Below are 21,242 nucleotides of genomic sequence, written 5' to 3'. Positions count from 1 at the left end.
GTCTCTGCTATCAGCTCAGTATACCCCTGTGTGTCTGACCTGTCTCTACTATCAGCTCAGTAAACCCATGTGTGTCTGACCTGTTTCTGCTATCAGTTCAGTGTATCTGACCTGTCTCTGCTATCAGCTCAGTATACCCCTGTGTGTCTGACCTGTCTCTGCTATCAGCTCAGTATACCCCTGTGTGTCTGAGCTGTCTCTGCTATCAGCTCAGTATACCCCTGTGTGTCTGACCTGTCTCTGCTATCAGCTCAGTAAACCCCTGTGTGTCTGACCTGTCACTGCTATCAGCTCAGTAAACCCCTGTGTGTCTGACCTGTCTCTGCTATCAGCTCAGTATACCCCTTTGTGTCTGACCTGTCTCTACTATCAGCTCAGTATACCCCTGTGTGTCTGACCTGTCTCTGCTATCAGCTCAGTATATCTGACCTGTCTCTGCTATCAGCTCAGTACACCCCTGTGTGTCTGACCTGTCTCTACTATCAGCTCAGTAAACCCCTGTGTGTCTGACCTGTCTCTGCTATCAGCTCAGTATACCCCTGTGTGCCTGACCTGTCTCTACTATCAGCTCAGTAAACCCCTGTGTGTCTGACCTGTCTCTGCTATCAGCTCAGTAAACCCCTGTGTGTCTGACCTGTCGCTACTATCAGCTCAGTATACCCCTGTGTGTCTGACCTGTCTCTGCTATCAGTTCAGTGTATCTGACCTGTCTCTGCTATCAGCTCAGTATACCCCTGTGTGTCTGACCTGTCTCTGCTATCAGCTCAGTATACCCCTGTGTGTCTGACCTGTCTCTGCTATCAGCTCAGTATACCCCTGTGTGTCTGACCTGTCTCTGCTATCAGCTCAGTAAACCCCTGTGTGTCTGACCTGTCGCTACTATCAGCTCAGTATACCCCTGTGTGTCTGACCTGTCTCTGCTATCAGCTCAGTGTATCTGACCTGTCTCTGCTATCAGCTCAGTGTATCTGACCTGTCTCTGCTATCAGCTCAGTATACCCCTGTGTGTCTGACCTGTCTCTGCTATCAGCTTAGTAAACCCCTGTGTGTCTGACCTGTCTCTGCTATCAGCTCAGTATAACTGACCTGTCTCTGCTCTCAGCTCAGTATACCCCTGTGTGTCTGACCTGTCTCTGCTATCAGCTCAGTATAACTGACCTGTCTCTGCTATCAGCTCAGTATACCCCTGTGTGTCTGACCTGTCTCTGCTATCAGCTTAGTATACCCCTGTGTGTCTGACCTGTCTCTGCTATCAGCTCAGTATAACTGACCTGTCTCTGCTATCAGCTCAGTGTATCTGACCTGTCTCTGCTATCAGCTCAGTATACCCCTGTGTGTCTGACCTGTCTCTACTATCAGCTCAGTAAACCCATGTGTGTCTGACCTGTTTCTGCTATCAGCTCAGTATAACTGACCTGTCTCTGCTCTCAGCTCAGTATACCCCTGTGTGTCTGACCTGTCTCTGCTATCAGCTCAGTATAACTGACCTGCCTCTGCTATCAGCTCAGTATACCCCTGTGTGTCTGACCTGTCTCTGCTATCAGCTCAGTATACCCCTGTGTGTCTGACCTGTCTCTGCTATCAGCTCAGTATAACTGACCTGTCTCTGCTATCAGCTCAGTATACCCCTGTGTGTCTGACCTGTCTCTGCTATCAGCTCAGTATAACTGACCTGTCTCTGCTATCAGCTCAGTAAACCCCTGTGTGTCTGACCTGTCTCTGCTATCAGCTCAGTATACCCCTGTGTGTCTGACCTGTCTCTACTATCAGCTCAGTAAACCCCTGTGTGTCTGACCTGTCTCTGCTATCAGCTCCGTATACCCCTTTGTGTCTGACCTGTCTCTACTATCAGCTCAGTATACCCCTGTGTGTCTGACCTGTCTCTGCTATCAGCTCAGTATATCTGACCTGTCTCTGCTATCAGCTCAGTACACCCCTGAGTGTCTGACCTGTCTCTACTATCAGCTCAGTAAACCCCTGTGTGTCTGACCTGTCTCTGCTATCAGCTCAGTATACCCCTGTGTGTCTGACCTGTCTCTACTATCAGCTCAGTATAACTGACCTGTCTCTGCTCTCAGCTCAGTATACCCCTGTGTGTCTGACCTGTCTCTGCTATCAGCTCAGTAAACCCCTGTGTGTCTGACCTGTCTCTGCTATCAGCTCAGTATACCCCTGTGTGTCTGACCTGTCTCTGCTATCAGCTCAGTAAACCCCTGTGTGTCTGACCTGTCTCTGCTATCAGCTCAGTAAACCCCTGTGTGTCTGACCTGTCTCTGCTATCAGCTTAGTATAACTGACCTGTCTCTGCTCTCAGCTCAGTATACCCCTGTGTGTCTGACCTGTCTCTGCTATCAGCTCAGTATACCCCTGTGTGTCTGACCTGTCTCTGCTATCAACTCAGTATAACTGACCTGTCTCTGCTATCAGCTCAGTATACCCCTGTGTGTCTGACATGTCTCTACTATCAGCTCAGTAAACCCCTGTGTGTCTGACCTGTCTCTACTATCAGCTCAGTAAACCCCTGTGTGTCTGACCTGTCTCTGCTATCAGCTCAGTATACCCCTGTGTTTTGACCTGTCTCTACTATCAGCTCAGTATAACTGACCTGTCTCTGCTCTCAGCTCAGTATACCCCTGTGTGTCTGACCTGTCTCTGCTATCAGCTCAGTAAACCCCTGTGTGTCTGACCTGTCTCTGCTATCAGCTCAGTAAACCCCTGTGTGTCTGACCTGTCTCTGCTATCAGCTTAGTATAACTGACCTGTCTCTGCTCTCAGCTCAGTATACCCCTGTGTGTCTGACCTGTCTCTGCTATCAGCTCAGTATACCCCTGTGTGTCTGACCTGTCTCTGCTATCAGCTCAGTACACCCCTGAGTGTCTGACCTGTCTCTACTATCAGCTCAGTAAACCCCTGTGTGTCTGACCTGTCTCTGCTCTCAGCTCAGTATACCCCTGTGTGTCTGACCTGTCTCTGCTATCAGCTCAGTAAACCCCTGTGTGTCTGACCTGTCTCTGCTATCAGCTCAGTATACCCCTGTGTGTCTGACCTGTCTCTGCTATCAGCTCAGTAAACCCCTGTGTGTCTGACCTGTCTCTGCTATCAGCTCAGTAAACCCCTGTGTGTCTGACCTGTCTCTGCTCTCAGCTCAGTATACCCCTGTGTGTCTGACCTGTCTCTGCTATCAGCTCAGTGTACCCCTGTGTGTCTGACCTGTCTCTGCTATCAGCTCAGTACACCCCTGAGTGTCTGACCTGTCTCTACTATCAGCTCAGTAAACCCCTGTGTGTCTGACCTGTCTCTGCTATCAGCTCAGTATACCCCTGTGTGTCTGACCTGTCTCTACTATCAGCTCAGTATAACTGACCTGTCTCTGCTCTCAGCTCAGTATACCCCTGTGTGTCTGACCTGTCTCTGCTATCAGCTCAGTAAACCCCTGTGTGTCTGACCTGTCTCTGCTATCAGCTCAGTATACCCCTGTGTGTCTGACCTGTCTCTGCTATCAGCTCAGTAAACCCCTGTGTGTCTGACCTGTCTCTGCTATCAGCTCAGTAAACCCCTGTGTGTCTGACCTGTCTCTGCTATCAGCTTAGTATAACTGACCTGTCTCTGCTCTCAGCTCAGTATACCCCTGTGTGTCTGACCTCTCTCTGCTATCAGCTCAGTATACCCCTGTGTGTCTGACCTGTCTCTGCTATCAGTTCAGTGTATCTGACCTGTCTCTGCTATCAGCTCAGTATACCCCTGTGTGTCTGACCTGTCTCTGCTATCAGCTCAGTATACCCCTGTGTGTCTGACCTGTCTCTACTATCAGCTCAGTAAACCCCTGTGTGTCTGACCTGTCTCTGCTATCAGCTCAGTATACCCCTTTGTGTCTGACCTGTCTCTACTATCAGCTCAGTATACCCCTGTGTGTCTGACCTGTCTCTGCTATCAGCTCAGTATATCTGACCTGTCTCTGCTATCAGCTCAGTACACCCCTGTGTGTCTGACCTGTCTCTACTATCAGCTCAGTAAACCCCTGTGTGTCTGACCTGTCTCTGCTATCAGCTCAGTAAACCCCTGTTTGTCTGACCTGTCTCTGCTATCAGCTCAGTATACCCCTGTGTGTCTGACCTGTGTCTGCTATCAGCTCAGTATACCCCTGTGTGTCTGACCTGTCTCTGCTATCAGCTCAGTATATCTGACCTGTCTCTGCTATTAGCTCAGTAAACCGCTGTGTGTCTGACCTGTCTCTGCTATCAGCTCAGTATATCTGACCTGTCTCTGCTATTAGCTCAGTAAACCCCTGTGTGTCTGACCTGTCTCTGCTATCAGCTCAGTATATCTGACCTGTCTCTGCTATCAGCTCAGTATACCCCTGTGTGTCTGACCTGTCTCTGCTATCAGCTCAGTAAACCCCTGTGTGTCTGACCTGTCTCTGCTATCAGCTCAGTAAACCCCTGTGTGTCTGACCTGTCTCTGCTATCAGCTCAGTAAACCCCTGTGTGTCTGACCTGTCTCTGCTATCAGCTCAGTAAACCCCTGTGTGTCTGACCTGTCTCTGCTATCAGCTCAGTAAACCCCTGTGTGTCTGACCTGTCGTTGCTATCAGCTCAGTAAACCCCTGTGTGTCTGACCTGTCTCTACTATCAGCTCAGTAAACCCTTGTGTGTCTGACCTGTCTCTACTATCATCTCAGTAAACCCCTGTGTGTCTGACCTATCTCTGCTATCAGCTCAGTATATCTGACCTGTCTCTGCTATCAGCTCAGTAAACCCCTGTGTGTCTGACCTGTCGCTACTATCAGCTCAGTATACCCCTGTGTGTCTGACCTGTCTCTGCTATCAGCTCAGTGTATCTGACCTGTCTCTGCTATCAGCTCAGTAAACCCCTGTGTGTCTGATCTGTCTCTGGTATCAGCTCAGTACATCTGACCTGTCTCTGCTATCAGCTCAGTAAACCCCTGTGTGTCTGACCTGTCTCTGCTATCAGCTCAGTATACCCCTGTGTGTCTGACCTGTCTCTGCTATCAGCTCAGTATACCCCTGTGTGTCTGACCTGTGTCTGCTATCAGCTCAGTATACCCCTGTGTGTCTGACCTGTCTCTGCTATCAGGTCAGTAAACCCCTGTGTGTCTGACCTGTCTCTGCTATCAGCTCAGTATACCCCTGTGTGTCTGACCTGTGTCTGCTATCAGCTCAGTATACCCCTGTGTGTCTGACCTGTCTCTGCTATCAGCTCAGTAAACCCCTGTGTTTCTGACCTGTCTCTGCTATCAGCTCAGTATATCTGACCTGTCTCTGCTATCAGCTCAGTAAACCCCTGTGTGTCTGACCTGTCTCTGCTATCAGCTCAGTAAACCCCTGTGTGTCTGACCTGTCTCTGCTATCAGCTCAGTAAACCCCTGTGTGTCTGACCTGTCTCTGCTATCAGCTCAGTAAACCCATGTGTGTCTGACCTGTCTCTGCTATCAGCTCAGTATATCTGACCTGTCTCTGCTATTAGCTCAGTAAACCGCTGTGTGTCTGACCTGTCTCTGCTATCAGCTCAGTATATCTGACCTGTCTCTGTTATCAGCTCAGTAAACCCCTGTGTGTCTGACCTGTCTCTGCTATCAGCTCAGTATATCTGACCTGTCTCTGCTATCAGCTCAGTATACCCCTGTGTGTCTAACCTGTCTCTGCTATCAGCTCAGTAAACCCCTGTGTGTCTGACCTGTCTCTGCTATCAGCTCAGTAAACCCCTGTGTGTCTGACCTGTCTCTGCTATCAGCTCAGTAAACCCCTGTGTGTCTGACCTGTCTCTGCTATCAGCTCAGTAAACCCCTGTGTGTCTGACCTGTCTCTGCTATCAGCTCAGTAAACCCCTGTGTGTCTGACCTGTCGTTGCTATCAGCTCAGTAAACCCCTGTGTGTCTGACCTGTCTCTACTATCAGCTCAGTAAACCCCTGTGTGTCTGACCTGTCTCTACTATCATCTCAGTAAACCCCTGTGTGTCTGACCTATCTCTGCTATCAGCTCAGTATATCTGACCTGTCTCTGCTATCAGCTCAGTAAACCCCTGTGTGTCTGACCTGTCTCTGCTATCAGCTCAGTATATCTGACCTGTCTCTGCTATCAGCTCAGTATACCCCTGTGTGTCTGACCTGTCTTTGCTATCAGCTCAGTAAACCCCTGTGTGTCTGACCTGTCTCTGCTATCAGCTCAGTAAACCCCTGTGTGTCTGACCTGTCTCTGCTATCAGCTCAGTAAACCCCTGTGTGTCTGACCTGTCTCTGCTATCAGCTCAGTAAACCCCTGTGTGTCTGACCTGTCGTTGCTATCAGCTCAGTAAACCCCTGTGTGTCTGACCTGTCTCTACTATCAGCTCAGTAAACCCCTGTGTGTCTGACCTGTCTCTACTATCAGCTCAATAAACCCCTGTGTGTCTGACCTGTCTCTGCTATCAGCTCAGTATATCTGACCTGTCTCTGCTATCAGCTCAGTAAACCCCTGTGTGTCTGACCTGTCTCTACTATCAGCTCAATAAACCCCTGTGTGTCTGACCTGTCTCTGCTATCAGCTCAGTATATCTGACCTGTCTCTGCTATCAGCTCAGTAAACCCCTGTGTGTCTGACCTGTCTCTGCTATCAGCTCAGTATATCTGACCTGTCTCTCAGTCAACGTTGTGACAGTAAGTGGCATGTTGAGTTGTCACTGTAATGATTCAGGTGTGTGTCATGTGGAGTTGTCACTGTAATGATTCAGGCGTGTGTCATGTGGAGTTGTCACTGTAATGATTCAGGTGTGTGTCATGTGGAGTTGTCACTGTAATGATTCAGGTGTGTGTCATGTTGAGTTGTCACTGTAATGATTCAGGTGTGTGTCATGTTGAGTTGTCACTGTAATGATTCAGGCGTGTGTCATGTTGAGATGTCACTGTAATGATTCAGGTGTGTGTCATGTTGAGTTGTCACTAATGATTCAGGCGTGTGTCATGTTGAGTTGTCACTAATGATTCAGGCGTGTGTCATGTTGAGTTGTCACTAATGATTCAGGCGTGTGTCATGTTGAGTTGTCACTAATGATTCAGGCGTGTGTCATGTTGAGTTGTCACTAATGATTCAGGCGTGTGTCATGTGGAGTTGTCACTGTAATGATTCAGGTGTGTGTCATGTGGAGTTGTCACTGTAATGATTCAGGTGTGTGTCATCTTGAGTTGTCACTGTAATGATTCAGGTGTGTGTCATGTTGAGTTGTCACTGTAATGATTCAGGCGTGTGTCATGTTGAGATGTCACTGTAATGATTCAGGTGTGTGTCATGTTGAGTTGTCACTAATGATTCAGGCGTGTGTCATGTTGAGTTGTCACTAATGATTCAGGCGTGTGTCATGTTGAGTTGTCACTAATGATTCAGGCGTGTGTCATGTTGAGTTGTCACTAATGATTCAGGCGTGTGTCATGTTGAGTTGTCACTAATGATTCAGGCGTGTGTCATGTTGAGTTGTCACTAATGATTCAGGCGTGTGTCATGTTGAGTTGTCACTAATGATTCAGGCGTGTGTCATGTTGAGTTGTCACTAATGATTCAGGCGTGTGTCATGTTGAGTTGTCACTAATGATTCAGGCGTGTGTCATGTTGAGTTGTCACTAATGATTCAGGCGTGTGTCATGTTGAGTTGTCACTAATGATTCAGGCGTGTGTCATGTTGAGTTGTCACTAATGATTCAGGCGTGTGTCATGTTGAGTTGTCACTAATGATTCAGGCGTGTGTCATGTTGAGTTGTCACTAATGATTCAGGCGTGTGTCATGTTGAGTTGTCACTAATGATTCAGGCGTGTGTCATGTTGAGTTGTCACTAATGATTCAGGCGTGTGTCATGTGGTTGCTGGAGGATCGTAATGTAATCAGAGGTTCTTTATCTTTTCAGGCAAAACCATACTTTTTGATTATGCATTAAATTTTCTCCCTGACTATAGTTCACCAGTTGTCCCATGATCCTCTCTGTTCTACCTGGCTGACTGTAGCTCACCTGTTGTCCCATGATCCTCTCTGTTCTACCTGGCTGACTGTAGCTCACCAGTTGTCCCATGATCCTCTCTGTTCTACCTGGCTGACTGTAGCTCACCTGTTGTCCCATGATCCTCTCTGTTCTACCTGGCTGACTGTAGCTCACCTGTTTTCCCATGATCCTATCTGTTCTACCTGGCTGCCTGTAGCTCACCTGTTGTTCCATGATCCTCTCTGTTCTACCTGGCTGCCTGTAGCTCACCAGTTGTCCCATGATCCTCTCTGTTCTACTTGGCTGCCTGTAGCTCACCTGTTGTCCCATGATCCTCTCTGTTCTACCTGGCTGCCTGTAGCTCACTTGTTGTCCCATGATCCTCTCTGTTCTACCTGGTTGCCTGTAGCTCACCTGTTGTCCCATGATCCTCTCTGTTCTACCTGGCTGCCTATAGCTCACCAGTTGTCTCATGATCCTCTCTGTTCTACCTGGCTGCCTATAGCTCACCTGTTGTCCCATGACCCTCTCTGTTCTACCTGGCTGCCTGTAGCTCACCAGTTGTCCCATGATCCTCTCTGTTCTACCTGGCTGCCTGTAGCTCACCTGTTGTCCCATGATCCTCTCTGTTCTTCCTGGCTGCCTGTAGCTCACCAGTTGTCCCATGATCCTCTCTGTTCTAGGTCATATGTTCAGAGAAGAATACCTGGAAGAAGATGAGGAACCACCTTTGCTGCTCAGCTCTTGTCCTTCTCACGGTACGTTTCTTTGTGTGTGTGTGTGTGTATGTGAGAGAGACGTGTGTGTGTCTCATTATTTGTGTCACTGATCTGAGTGTGTATTCCAGGTGTTTTGCTCTGGAGGGACTGTAGCCGTGCAGTGTCCCTGGGGGGAGGGGTGTGTGTGTCTCCGGTGCCCCAGTGGCCAGGAGCCAATCAAGGTAGGACAGAAGATCCCAAACTCACCTCTCATTACCCTGTCATCCTAACTCACCTCTCATTACCCTGTCATCCTAACTCACCTCTCATTACCCTGTCATCCTAACTCACCTATCATTACCCTGTCATCCTAACTCACCTCTCATTACCCTGTCATCCTAACTCACCTCTCATTACCCTGTCATCCTAACTCACCTCTCATTACCCTGTCATCCTAACTCACCTCTCATTACCCTGTCATCCTAACTCACCTCTCATTACCCTGTCATCCTAACTCACCTCTCATTACCCTGTCATCCTAACTCACCTATCATTACCCTGTCATCCTAACTCACCTCTCATTACCCTGTCATCCTAACTCACCTCTCATTACCCTGTCATCCTAACTCACCTCTCATTACCCTGTCATCCTATCTCACCTCTCATTACCCTGTCATCCTAACTCACCTCTCATTAAATCAAATAAAATGTATTTATATAGCCCTTATATCAGCTGATATCTCAAAGTGCTGTACAGAAACCCAGCCTAAAACCCCAAACAGCAAGCAATGCAGGTGTAGAAGCACGGTGGCTAAGAAAAACTCCCTAGAAAGGCCAGAACCTAGGAAGAAACCTAGAGAGGAACCAGGCTATGTGGGGTGGCCAGTCCTCTTCTGGCTGTGCCGGGTGGAGATTATAACAGAACATGACCAAGAGGTTCAAATGTTCATAAATGACCAGCTGGGTCAAATTATAATAATCACAGTAGTTGTCGAGGGTGCAACAAGTCAGCACCTCCAGGAGTAAATGTCAGTTGGCTTTTCATAGCGGATCATTGAGAGTATCTCTACCGCTCCTGCTGTCTCTAGAGAGTTGAAAATAGCAGATCTGAGACAGGTAGCGCGTCCGGTGAACAGGTCAGGGTTCCATAGCCGCAGGCAGAACAGTTGAAACTGGAGCAGCAGCACGGCCAGGTGGACTGGGGACAGCAAGGAGTCATCATGCCAGGTAGTTCTGAGGCATGGTCCTAGGGCTCAGGTCCTCCGAGAGAGAGAAAGAAAGAGAGAATTAGAGAGAGCATACTTAAATTCACACAGAACACCGGATAAGACAGAAGTACTCCAGATATAACAAACTGACACTAGCCCCCCGACACATAAACTACTGCAGCATAAATACTGGAGGCTGAGACAGGAGGGGTCAGGATACACTGTGGCCCCATCCGATGATACCCCCGGACAGGGCCAAACAGGCAGGATGTAACCCCACCCACTTTGCCAAAGCACAGCCCCCACACCACTAGAGGGATATCTTCAACCACCAACTTACCATCCTGAGACAAGTCCAAGTATAGCCCACAAAGATCTCCGCCATGGCACAACCCAAAGGGGGGCGCCAACCCAGACAGGAAGATCACGTCAGTGACTCAATCCACTCAAGTGACACACCCCTCCTAGGGACGGTATGAAAGAGCACCAGTAAGCCAGTGACTCAGCCCCTGTAATAGGGTTAGAGGCAGAGAATCCCAGTGGAGAGAGGGGAACCGGTCAGGCAGAGACAGCAAGGGCGGTTTATTGCTTCAGAGCCTTTCCGTTCACCTTCACACTCCTGGGCCAGACTACACTCAATCAATTGACCTACTGAAGAGATGAGTCTTCAGTAAAGACTTAAAGGTTGAGACCGAGTCTGCGTCTCTCACATGGGTAGGCAGACCATTCCATAAAATTGGAGCTCTATAGAAGAAAGCCCTGCCTCCAGCTGTTTGCTTAGAAATTCCAGGGACAATTAGGAAGATGTAGCGTACTTGTAGGTATGTACGGCAGTACCAAATCAGAAAGATAGGTAAGGGCAAGCCCATGTAATGCTTTGTAGGTTAGCAGTAAAACCTTGAAATCAGCCCTGGCCTTAACATAATGCCAGTGTAGTAGGGAGGCTAGCACTGGGGTAATATTATCAAATTTTGGGGTTCTAGTCAGGATTCTAGCAGCCATATTTAGCATTAACTGAAGTTTATTTAGTGCTTTATCCGGGTAGCCGGAAAGTAGAAGTAACAAAAGCATGTATTAATTTTTCTGCACCATTTTTGGACAGAAAGTTTCTGATTTTTGCAATGTTACATAGATGGAAAAAAGCTGTCCTTGAAACAGTCTTGATATGTTCGTCAAAAGAGAGATCAGGGTCCAGAGTAACGCTGAGGTCCTGAGACGACTGTACAACCATCAAGATTAATTGTCAGATTCAACAGAAGATCTCTTTGTTTCTTGGGACATAGAACAAGCATCTCTGTTTTGTTCGAGTTTAAAAGTAGAAAGTTTGCAGCCATCCACTTCCTGTATGTCTGAAACACAGGCTTCTAAGCGAGGGCAATTTTGGGGCTTCACCATGTTTCATTAAAATGTACAGCTGTGTGTCATCCGCATAGCAGTGAAAGTTAACATTATCTTTTCGAATGACATCCCCAAGAGGTAAAATATATAGTGAAAACAATAGTGGTCCTAAAACGGAACCTTGAGGAACACCAACATTTACAGTTGATTTGTCAGAGGACAAACCATTCACAGAGACAAACTGATATCTTTCCGACAGATATGATCTGAACCAGGCCAGAACTTGTCCGTGTAGACCAATTTGAGTTTCCAATCTCTCCAAAAGAATGTGGTGATCGATGGTATCAAAAGCAGCACTAAGGTCTAGGAGCACGAGGACAGATGCAGAACCTTGGTCTGACGCCATTAAAAGGTCACGATGGGGTCTAAAACTAGACTGAAGCATTTCGTATACATTGTTTGTCTTCAGAAAGGCAGTGAGTTGCCGCGCAACAGCTTTTTCAAAAAAAATTGAGAGGAATGGAAGATTCGATATAGGCTGATAGTTTTTTATATTTTCTGGGTCAAGGTTTGGCTTTTTCAACAGAGGCTTTATTACTGCTACTTTTAGTAAGTTTGGTACACATCCGGTGGATAGAGAGCTGTTTATTATGTTCAACATAGGAGGGCCAAGCACAAGAAGCAGCTCTTTCAGTAGTTTAGTTGGAATAGGGTCCAGTATGCAGCTTGAAGGTTTAGAGGCCATGATTATTTTCATCATTGTGTCAAGAGATATAGTACTAAAACGCTTGAGTGTCTCTCTTGATCCTAGGTCCTGGCAGAGTTGTGCAGACTCAGGACAACTGAGCTTTGGAGGAATATGCAGATTTAAAGAGGAGTCTGTAATTTGCTTTCTAATGATCATGATCTTTTCCTCAAAGAAGTTCATGAATTTATTACTGCTGAAGTGAAATCCATCCTCTCTTGGGGAATGCTGCTTTTTAGTTAGTTTTGCGACAGTATCAAAAATACATTTCGGATTGTTCTTATTTTCCTCAATTAAGTTGGAAAAATAGGATGATCGAGCAGCAGTGATCGCTCTTTGTTACTGTCTTTCCAAGCTAATCGGAAGACTTCCAGTTTGGTGTGGCGCCATTTCCGTTCCAATTTTCTGGAAGCTTGCTTCAGGGCTCGGGTATTTTCTGTATACCAGGGAGCTAGTTTCTTATGACAAATGTTTTTAGTTTTTAGGGTTGCAACTGCATCTAGGGTATTGCGCAAGGTTAAATTGAGTTCCTTGGTTAGGTGGTTAACTGATTTTTGTCCTGTGACGTCCTTGGGTAGGCAGAGTTTGTCTGGAAGGGCATCAAGGAATATTTGGGTTGTCTGAGGATTTATAGCACGACTTTTGATGCTCCTTGGTTGGGATCTGAGCAGATTATTTGTTGCGATTGCAAATGTAATAAAATGGTGGTCCGATAGTCCAGGATTATGAGGAAAACATTAAGATCCACAACATTTATTCCATGGGACAAAACTAGGTCCAGAGTATGACTGTGACAGTGACATGTTGGACAAAACCCACTGAGTCGATGATGGCTCCGGAAGCCTTTTGGAGTGGGTCTGTGGACTTTTCCATGTGAATATTAAAATCACCAAAAATGTGAATATTATCTGCTATGACTACAAGGTCCGATAGGAATTCAGGGAACTCAGTGAGGAATGCTGTCTATGGCCCAGGAGGCCTGTAAACAGTAGCTATAAAAAAGTGATTGAGTAGGCTGCATAGATTTCATGACTAGAAGCTCAAAAGACGAAAACGCTGTTGTTTTTTTTGTAAATTGAAATTTGCTATCGTAAATGTTAGCAACACCTCTGCCTTTGCGGGATGCACGGGGGATATGGTCACTAGAGTAACCAGTAGGTGAGGCCTCATTTAACACAGTAAATTCATCAGGCTTAAGCCATGTTTCAGTCAGGCCAATCACATCAAGATTATGATCAGTGATTAGTTCATTGACTATAACTGCCTTTGAAGTGAGGGATCTAACATTAAGTAGCCCTATTTTGAGATGTGAGGTATCACAATCTCTTTCAGGAATGGCAGGAATGTAGGAGATCTTTATTCTAGTGAGATTGCTAAGGCAAACACCACAATGTTTAGTTTTGCCCAACCTAGGTCGAGGCACAGACACGGTCTCAATGGGGATAGCTGAGCTGACTACACTGACTCTGCTAGTGGCAGACTCCACTAAGCTGGCAGGCTGGCTAACAGCCTGCTGCCTGGCCTGCACCCTATTTCATTGTGGAGCTAGAGGAGTTAGAGCCCTGTCTATGTTGGTAGATAAGATGAGAGCATCCCTCCAGCTAGGATGGAGTCCGTCACTCCTCAGCAGGCCAGGCTTGGTCCTGTTTGTGGGTGAGTCCCAGAAAGAGGGCCAATTATCTACAAATTCTATATTTTGGGAGGGGCAGAAAACAGTTCTCAACCAGCGATTGAGTTGTGAGACTCTGCTGTAGAGCTCATCACTCCACCTAACTGGAAGGGGGCCAGAGACAATTACTCAATGCCGAAACATCTTTCTAGCTGATTTACAGGCTGAAGCTATGTTGCGCTTGGTGACCTCTGACTGTTTCATCCTAACATTGTTGGTGCCGACGTGGATAACAATAACTCTATACTCTCTACACTCGGCAGTTTTAGCTTTAGCCAGCACCTTCTTCAGATTAGCCTTAACGTCGGTAGCCCTGCCCCCTGGTAAACAGTGTATGATCGCTGGATGATTCGTTTTAAGTCTAATACTGCGGGTAAAGGAGTTGCCAAAAAACTAGAGTTTTCAATTTGTCAGAGCTAAATATTATACATTTATATATATATATATATATATATATATATATATACAGTATATTTATATATATAGTATATATATATATTATATATATATATATATATATATATATATATATATATACAGTATATTTATATATATATATATATATATACAGTATATTTATATATATAGTATATTTATATATATATATTATATATATATAGTATATATATATATAAATGTATAATATACTGTATATATATTGTGTATATATACAAATATACTGTATATATATAAATATACTTTATATATAAAATGTATAATATACTGTATATATATATATATATATATATATATATACATACACTGCTCAAAAAAATTAAGGGAACACTAAAATAACATCCTAGATCTGAATGAATGAAATATTCTTATTAAATACTTTTTTCTTTACATAGTTGAATGTGCTGAAAGGGGATACACATGGGCGTCACACGTCCTATATATATACACAGTATATGTCTCTGCACAATTTCATATGAAACCGAAAAATAGGTAATGTATCTTAGTTCCTGCCCAGAACGGCAGTGTTAGTCATTCTGGAACATCTTATTGAACACAGAACAACTGTAGTGTATGTGTGTAATTACAGTGGTCCATCTACTCTGTTCTGAGATGTGAAGATGTTTTCTCCTGCCAGGCTTGCGGGCAGGTCAAGGGACCAGGCGAGGTGGTGCAATGTCAGTCTTGTCCAGCGGGCACGTTTTCAGACGGCTATGACTCTGATCAATGTCGCCCACACTCCTCCTGCGGGGTCCTCAACAAAATGGTTTTGACCTCTGGTACATCACACTCTGATGCTGTCTGCGGAGACTGCCTGTCTGGGTATGTATCCCCATACTACCCTCTCCCTGTTCCTCAATATGAGGAGACAAAACTACCCTCTCCCTGTTCCTCAATATGAGGAGACAAAACTACCCTCTCCCTGTTCCTCAATATGAGGACATCAAAACTACCCTCTCCCTGTTCCTCAATATGAGGAGACAAAACTATCCTCTCCCTGTTCCTCAATATGAGGAGACAAAACTACCCTCTCCCTGTTCCTCAATATGAGGAGACAAAACTACCCTCTCCCTGTTCCTCAATATGAGGACATCAAAACTACCCTCTCCCTGTTCCTCAATATGAGGAGACAAAACTACCCTCTCCCTGTTCCTCAATATGAGGAGACAAAACTACCCTCTCCCTGTTCCTCAATATGAGGACATCAAAACTACCCTCTCCCTGTTCCTCAATATGAGGAGACAAAACTACCCTCTCCCTGTTCCTCAATATGACGACACCATAACTACCCTCTCCCTGTTCCTCAATATGAGGACATCAAAACTACCCTCTCCCTGTTCCTCAATATGAGGAGACAAAACTACCCTCTCCCTGTTCCTCAATATGACGACACCATAACTACCCTCTCCCTGTTCCTCAGTATGAGCACATCAAAACTACCCTCTCCCTGTTCCTCAATATGAGGAGACAAAACTACCCTCTCCCTATGTATCTCAATATGAGGACACCATAACTACCCTCTTCTCCCTGTTCCTCAATATGAGGACATCAAAACTACCCTCTCCCTGTTCCTCAATATGAGGAGACAAAACTACCCTCTCCCTGTTCCTCAATATGAGGAGACAAAACTACCCTCTCCCTGTTCCTCAATATGAGGAGACAAAACTACCCTCTCCCTGTTCCTCAATATGAGGACATCAAAACTACCCTCTCCCTGTTCCTCAATATGAGGAGACAAAACTACCCTCTCCCTGTTCCTCAATATGAGGAGACAAAACTACCCTCTCCCTGTTCCTCAATATGAGGAGACAAAACTACCCTCTCCCTGTGTATCTCAATATATACCAAACAAGTGCAACAACCATGTTTTTTCTTCCTAAAAATGTAATGACTAAAATGTAAATATAACATGGGACCAGGAAATGAATCCACTGCTATGATAACATGGTATTGTTGTGATATTGTTTGGTGCCTCTAGGTTCCACCCCACTGCTATGATAACATGGTATTGTTGTGATATTGTTTGGTGCCTCTAGGTTCCACCCCACTGCTATGATAACATGGTATTGTTGTGATATTGTTTGGTGCCTCTAGGTTCCACCCCACTGCTGGGAGGACAGCCTCCACCCTGGTCTGTGTGAGAGGTGAGTGTGGACAGAAACAATATCACACCAACAAATAAACAAACAAATGTTTCCACTGGTGTAATAATGGTTTTAACAGGGTCATATTCTCTCTCCCCCCTCATGTCTCTGTTTCTCTCTGTCCTTCCCAAAACCCTAGCTCCCCCTTATCTCTCCCCAGCCCCCCCTGCCCAGTCTACCCACGTGCGCGCGGTGCGTACGGTAGGTAAGGGTTTGGCGGGAAGTGGCGGCCTGTCGGTGAACGGTACGGCAGTACAGAGCCCGGAGGAGAAGAGTACAGAGTATGCCGTGTTCGTCCTGGTGCCAATCTTCTGTGTGATGGGACTCCTGGGGATCCTCATCTGTAATATCCTCAAGAAGAAAGGATACCACTGTACTGCCGAGAAGGAGGGAGGAGACGAGGAGAATGCCACACCACAGAAAGAGGGTGAGAGAGAAAGAGAGACAGAGAGTTAGGGAGAGAGAAACATGAGAGTTTAATATAACAAACCTTTGGTTTTCAGATGTAAGAATGTTTTTTATACCTCCTCACCTTAAGTTATATTGACATGTCTTGGCCTTTCACCTTTCACCTTCCTAAATCCATCCTGAATCCACATGTCTAGTAGGTCCTGAAAAACTGTCCTAATCACTACATTTGAGTTAAAAGAAAATGCAAAATCGACATTCAAGCCTGATTGGATTACCAAATCCTTATCCCTATCCGGAGAATCACAATCAAATTGTACAGTTTTGAAAACCCCCCGATTCTAACATTTAATCCTATCCGATTGCTGAAATCTTCTCAGTTAACATTTGAAATCTGTCCCTGGACAGTAAACCTGAATCCTCAGACTCACTGTTTCAGATCTGACAGATTTACACGTAAAGGGGATACACATGGGCGTCACACATCCCGTCACACACTGGGAAGCAGGTCTCTACAGAACACAAGGAGGCTCCTGAATAAGCTGATATCTCTCTAAGGGCAGTGATGTAGATCCTCTGATACAGACGATAGCTACATCTCTCACAATCACAGGGCACAAACAAATCCCGTTTTTCTTTCAGCCCTTTTCATAGACAGTAGTCATGTTAGACTATAAGCCATGTAACGAGGGTGTGGTGGGGGGAACTAATAACTCTGACGCAAAGGGAACAGTACACATTCTAATCCACTTAAGATCAGATGGAATTCCATAACACACACACGCGCGCGCACACACGCACGCACGCACGCACGCACACACACACACACACTTCCAATCCCTATCTGGTTGGCATTGCCTTTGTATCTCTTGCTCTGCTTTGATGCATGATGATCACAGTGAGGAGAGAGTGTATCTTTATTTGAGTGTGTGTGTGTGTGTGTGTGTGTGTGTGTGTGTGTGTGTGTGTGTGTGTGTGTGTGTGTGTGTGTGTGTGTGTGTGTGTGTGTGTGTGTGTGTGTGGTGTGTGTGTGTGTGTGTTTGTGCCACCAGCTGTGTTTGATGACACAGCTGTCTCTACAATAGGCCTGGCCTTACAGCGTCGTCTCCGTTGACAACTGTTTATGTTTCCTGTTGCTGTGTCCATGCTTACCTCCGCTACACTGTCACACCAGGGCTGGACTTGTTTATCTTGTTTTCTCCCTCTTCCTGTCTGATGTTGCTAGTGTCTCAGTCTCCATCCCCTTGTGAAACCGTAGCTGCCCTGTAGCATGGAGAAACTCCCTCTCGCCCTCCCCTCCTGCTTTTCTCCCTCTCTACGAGGAACAAGACACTATCAGTCTATCTCTCCTATCCCAGATCAATTATTCAATAATGTCTCCTCTCCTTTCCTTTCCTCTCCCGTCTCTCTCTCTCTCTCATTCCTTCTCTGCCTCTCTCGCTCTCTTTTCTTCTCTCTGATTCTCTCTCTCGCTCTCTCCCTCTCCTTCTCTCTCTATCTCTCTCTCTCTCCCTCCTCTCTCTCCCTATCTCTCTCTCCCTCTATATTTCTCTCTCCCTCTATCTCTCTCTCCCTTTTTCTCTTCCTCTTGTCTCTCTCTCTCTCTCTTTCCTTCTGTCTCTCTCTCTCTCTCTTTTCTTCTCTCTCTCTCTGTCTCTCTCTGTATCTCTTTTCTTCTCTCTCTCTGTCCTTCTCTTTCTCTGTCTCTCCCTCTCCTTCTCTCTCTCTCTTACACCAGCACTTTACTCATTAATGTGTGTGTGTGTGTGTGTGTGTGTGTGTGTTGTGTTTGAGACACCATTTCGTCTGTCAGTTCTCTTTTAACCTCCACTGACACAGTGAACACTCATTTGAGAGCACGGGGTTGTATAAGCTATACAGAATACATATATGTGTATTGCATTTGTAGATATATGGCTTTGGGTAAAGTATTGAGAAGTAGTTAGTTGGTGTTAGTCTGCGCTAACACTCCCTGCGTCACAAAGATAGGCTGACTCAGGCTGCTGCAGAAATACCATTGTTCACGGTGGAGAGGAAGCTATTGTTGTGGAACAAAGACAGACGGACGGACGGACGGACAGACGGACAGACACACAGACAGACACACAGACAGACACACAGACACACAGACAGAGTGCTGAATGGAGCATGCAGCTGAGTTAGCTATTCTAGTGCCTCCATCTGTTCGCTTCTTGCATCTATTCTGTTGGTTGCTCTCATACAAGGACCGTCAGCCTTATGAGAGAGAAAGGAGGGCAGATAGAGAATAGGAGAATAAAACATATTTAGTTATAGGGAGCAAGAGAGAAATGTGGAATGAAATAGACAGAGACACAGAGACAGACAGAGAAAGAGAGAGATAGAAAGAGAGACAGAGAGAGCGAGAGAGACAGAGACAGAGAGACAGAGACAGAGAGAAAGAGAGAGATAGAAAGAGAGACAGAGAGAGCGAGACAGAGACAGAGAGAGACAGAGACAGACAGAGAGAGCGAGAGAGAGACAGAGAGAGACAGAGAGAGAGAATAGTTGAGAACTAGGGAGATTTAGCAAGCTTAATCAGCTCTGTTGGTGTACACAGTCCCAAAGTTGTCTGACATACCATCCCACTGACGTCTCTATTCAGTCACTCAAACACACATCACATCACACATTCACACGGGGAGAGTCTCTCATTTCCAGAGCTTTTTCTTTATTGAGTTGAAAAGTCATTTTGGTTCAATTCCCTGTTTATTATTTCTAAGATGAATCCCAGTGTCGTCCCTATTTAGTTCTCTGGTAGCCTACTTTCACATGACCTGTCATTATCTCTGGGTAGTCAACTACTAACAGTAATGTTGAATGTTTCTCTCCCTATATTTACCCCCCCCCCCCCCCCTCTCTCTCTCCCTCTCTTTCTCCCCCTCTCTCTCTGTAGGTAACGGTTGTCCCTACATCGTAGATGACCCTAATGAAGACACCATCAGTGTTCTGGTACGCCTCATCACAGAGAAGAAAGGTACCAGTCCCTTTATGATGATGTCAATGCTTCTTCTGATTTCATAGGCCTGATCCTAGTGCAGCCCCTAGCCCTTTACCAGTTGTGTGTTTGGAGAACCGAAGCAAAACAACAACGCTGTAAGCTCTTCTATGCCCACTACAAGGCCCAGGTTAAGCCACGTTGCTTCCTCCTATACAGTCTCTTCAGATCTGCAAACACAGAAAGACGGCTCTGCTAAGTGAAACCACTAACTGCCTCAATATGAATAGCAGCCTATTAATTTCCCTGCTGTGGGACTCTAACACTATTGATCTAACACTATTGATCTAACACTATTGATCGATTGAGTTACTGTGGTGAGTGCTGTCATCACAATTTCCCTAAGGAATCCCCACGTGTGTGTGTGTGTGTGTGTGTGTGTGTGTGTGTGTGTGTGTGTGTGTGTAATCACTCATGCAGCTGTTCTCTGTAGTATTTGCTGAAGCGCTGTATGTGTTGTAGAGAATGCTGCTGCCCTGGAGGAGCTGCTATTGGAGTACGAGAGTAAACAGATGGACATCAGCAAAGCCTCCGCAATCAAGTGAGAACCCTGTATATAATACATACCTTAGTGTTCTGGGTCAGAGCAATGACCCTGCCTAGACAATACATACCTTAGTGTTCTGGGTCAGAGCAATGACCCTGCCTAGACAATACATACCTTAGTGTTCTGGGTCAGAGCAATGACCCTGCCTAGACAATACATACCTTAGTGTTCTGGGTCAGACAATGACCCTGCCTAGACAATACATACCTTAGTGTTCTGGGTCAGACAATGACCCTGCCTAGACAATACATACCTTAGTGTTCTGGGTCAGAGCAATGACCCTGCCTAGACAATACATACCTTAGTGTTCTGAGTCAGAGCAATGACCCTGCCTAGACAATACATACCTTAGTGTTCTGAGTCAGAGCAATGACCCTGCCTAGACAATACATACCTTAGTGTTCTGGGTCAGAGCAATGACCCTGCCTAGACAATACATACCTTAGTGTTCTGGGTCAGAGCAATGACCCTGCCTAGACAATACATACCTTAGTGTTCTGGGTCAGATCAATGACTCTGCCTAGACAATACATACCTTAGTGTTCTGGGTCAGATCAATGACCCTGCCTAGACAATACATACCTTAGTGTTCTGGGTCAGAGCAATGACCCTGCCTAGACAATACATACCTTAGTGTTCTGAGTCAGAGCAATGACCCTGCCTAGACAATACATACCTTAGTGTTCTGGGTCAGAGCAATGACCCTGCCTAGACAATACATACCTTAGTGTTCTGGGTCAGAGCAATGACCCTGCCTAGACAATACATACCTTAGTGTTCTGAGTCAGAGCAATGACCCTGCCTAGACAATACATACCTTAGTGTTCTGAGTCAGAGCAATGACCCTGCCTAGACAATACATACCTTAGTGTTCTGAGTCAGAGCAATGACCCTGCCTAGACAATACATACCTTAGTGTTCTGGGTCAGACAATGACCCTGCCTAGACAATACATACCTTAGTGTTCTGGGTCAGAGCAATGACCCTGCCTACACAATACATACCTTAGTGTTCTGGGTCAGAGCAATGACCCTGCCTACACAATACAT

At 46.0% G+C, this 21,242-nt stretch overlaps 1 protein-coding gene across 13 annotated transcripts in view; it reads left to right on the top strand.

The window, feature by feature from the left end:
- The window catches only part of relt (RELT TNF receptor), a 57,588-nt gene that overhangs the window by 31,732 nt on the left and 4,614 nt on the right, over positions 1 to 21,242 (top strand). For all 13 annotated transcript variants that reach the window (XM_090218925.1, XM_090218924.1, XM_090218926.1 and 10 more), the window contains exons 2-8: positions 8,648 to 8,722; positions 8,812 to 8,904; positions 14,716 to 14,900; positions 16,173 to 16,222; positions 16,362 to 16,649; positions 19,545 to 19,625; positions 20,109 to 20,187. In XM_090218925.1, coding sequence (XP_090075051.1) covers positions 8,681 to 8,722; positions 8,812 to 8,904; positions 14,716 to 14,900; positions 16,173 to 16,222; positions 16,362 to 16,649; positions 19,545 to 19,625; positions 20,109 to 20,187 — 818 coding nt within the window. In that variant the 5' untranslated portion in view covers positions 8,648 to 8,680. The remainder of the gene's footprint in view (positions 1 to 8,647; positions 8,723 to 8,811; positions 8,905 to 14,715; positions 14,901 to 16,172; positions 16,223 to 16,361; positions 16,650 to 19,544; positions 19,626 to 20,108; positions 20,188 to 21,242) is intronic.

This window comes from Oncorhynchus mykiss, chromosome 24, assembly GCF_057628025.1.
Source record: "Oncorhynchus mykiss isolate SJ-2025 chromosome 24, ASM5762802v1, whole genome shotgun sequence".
NCBI lineage: Eukaryota > Metazoa > Chordata > Actinopteri > Salmoniformes > Salmonidae > Oncorhynchus > Oncorhynchus mykiss.
The sequence above is the reverse complement of the archived record's forward strand: the minus strand, read 5'-3'. Positions and strand labels throughout refer to the sequence as shown.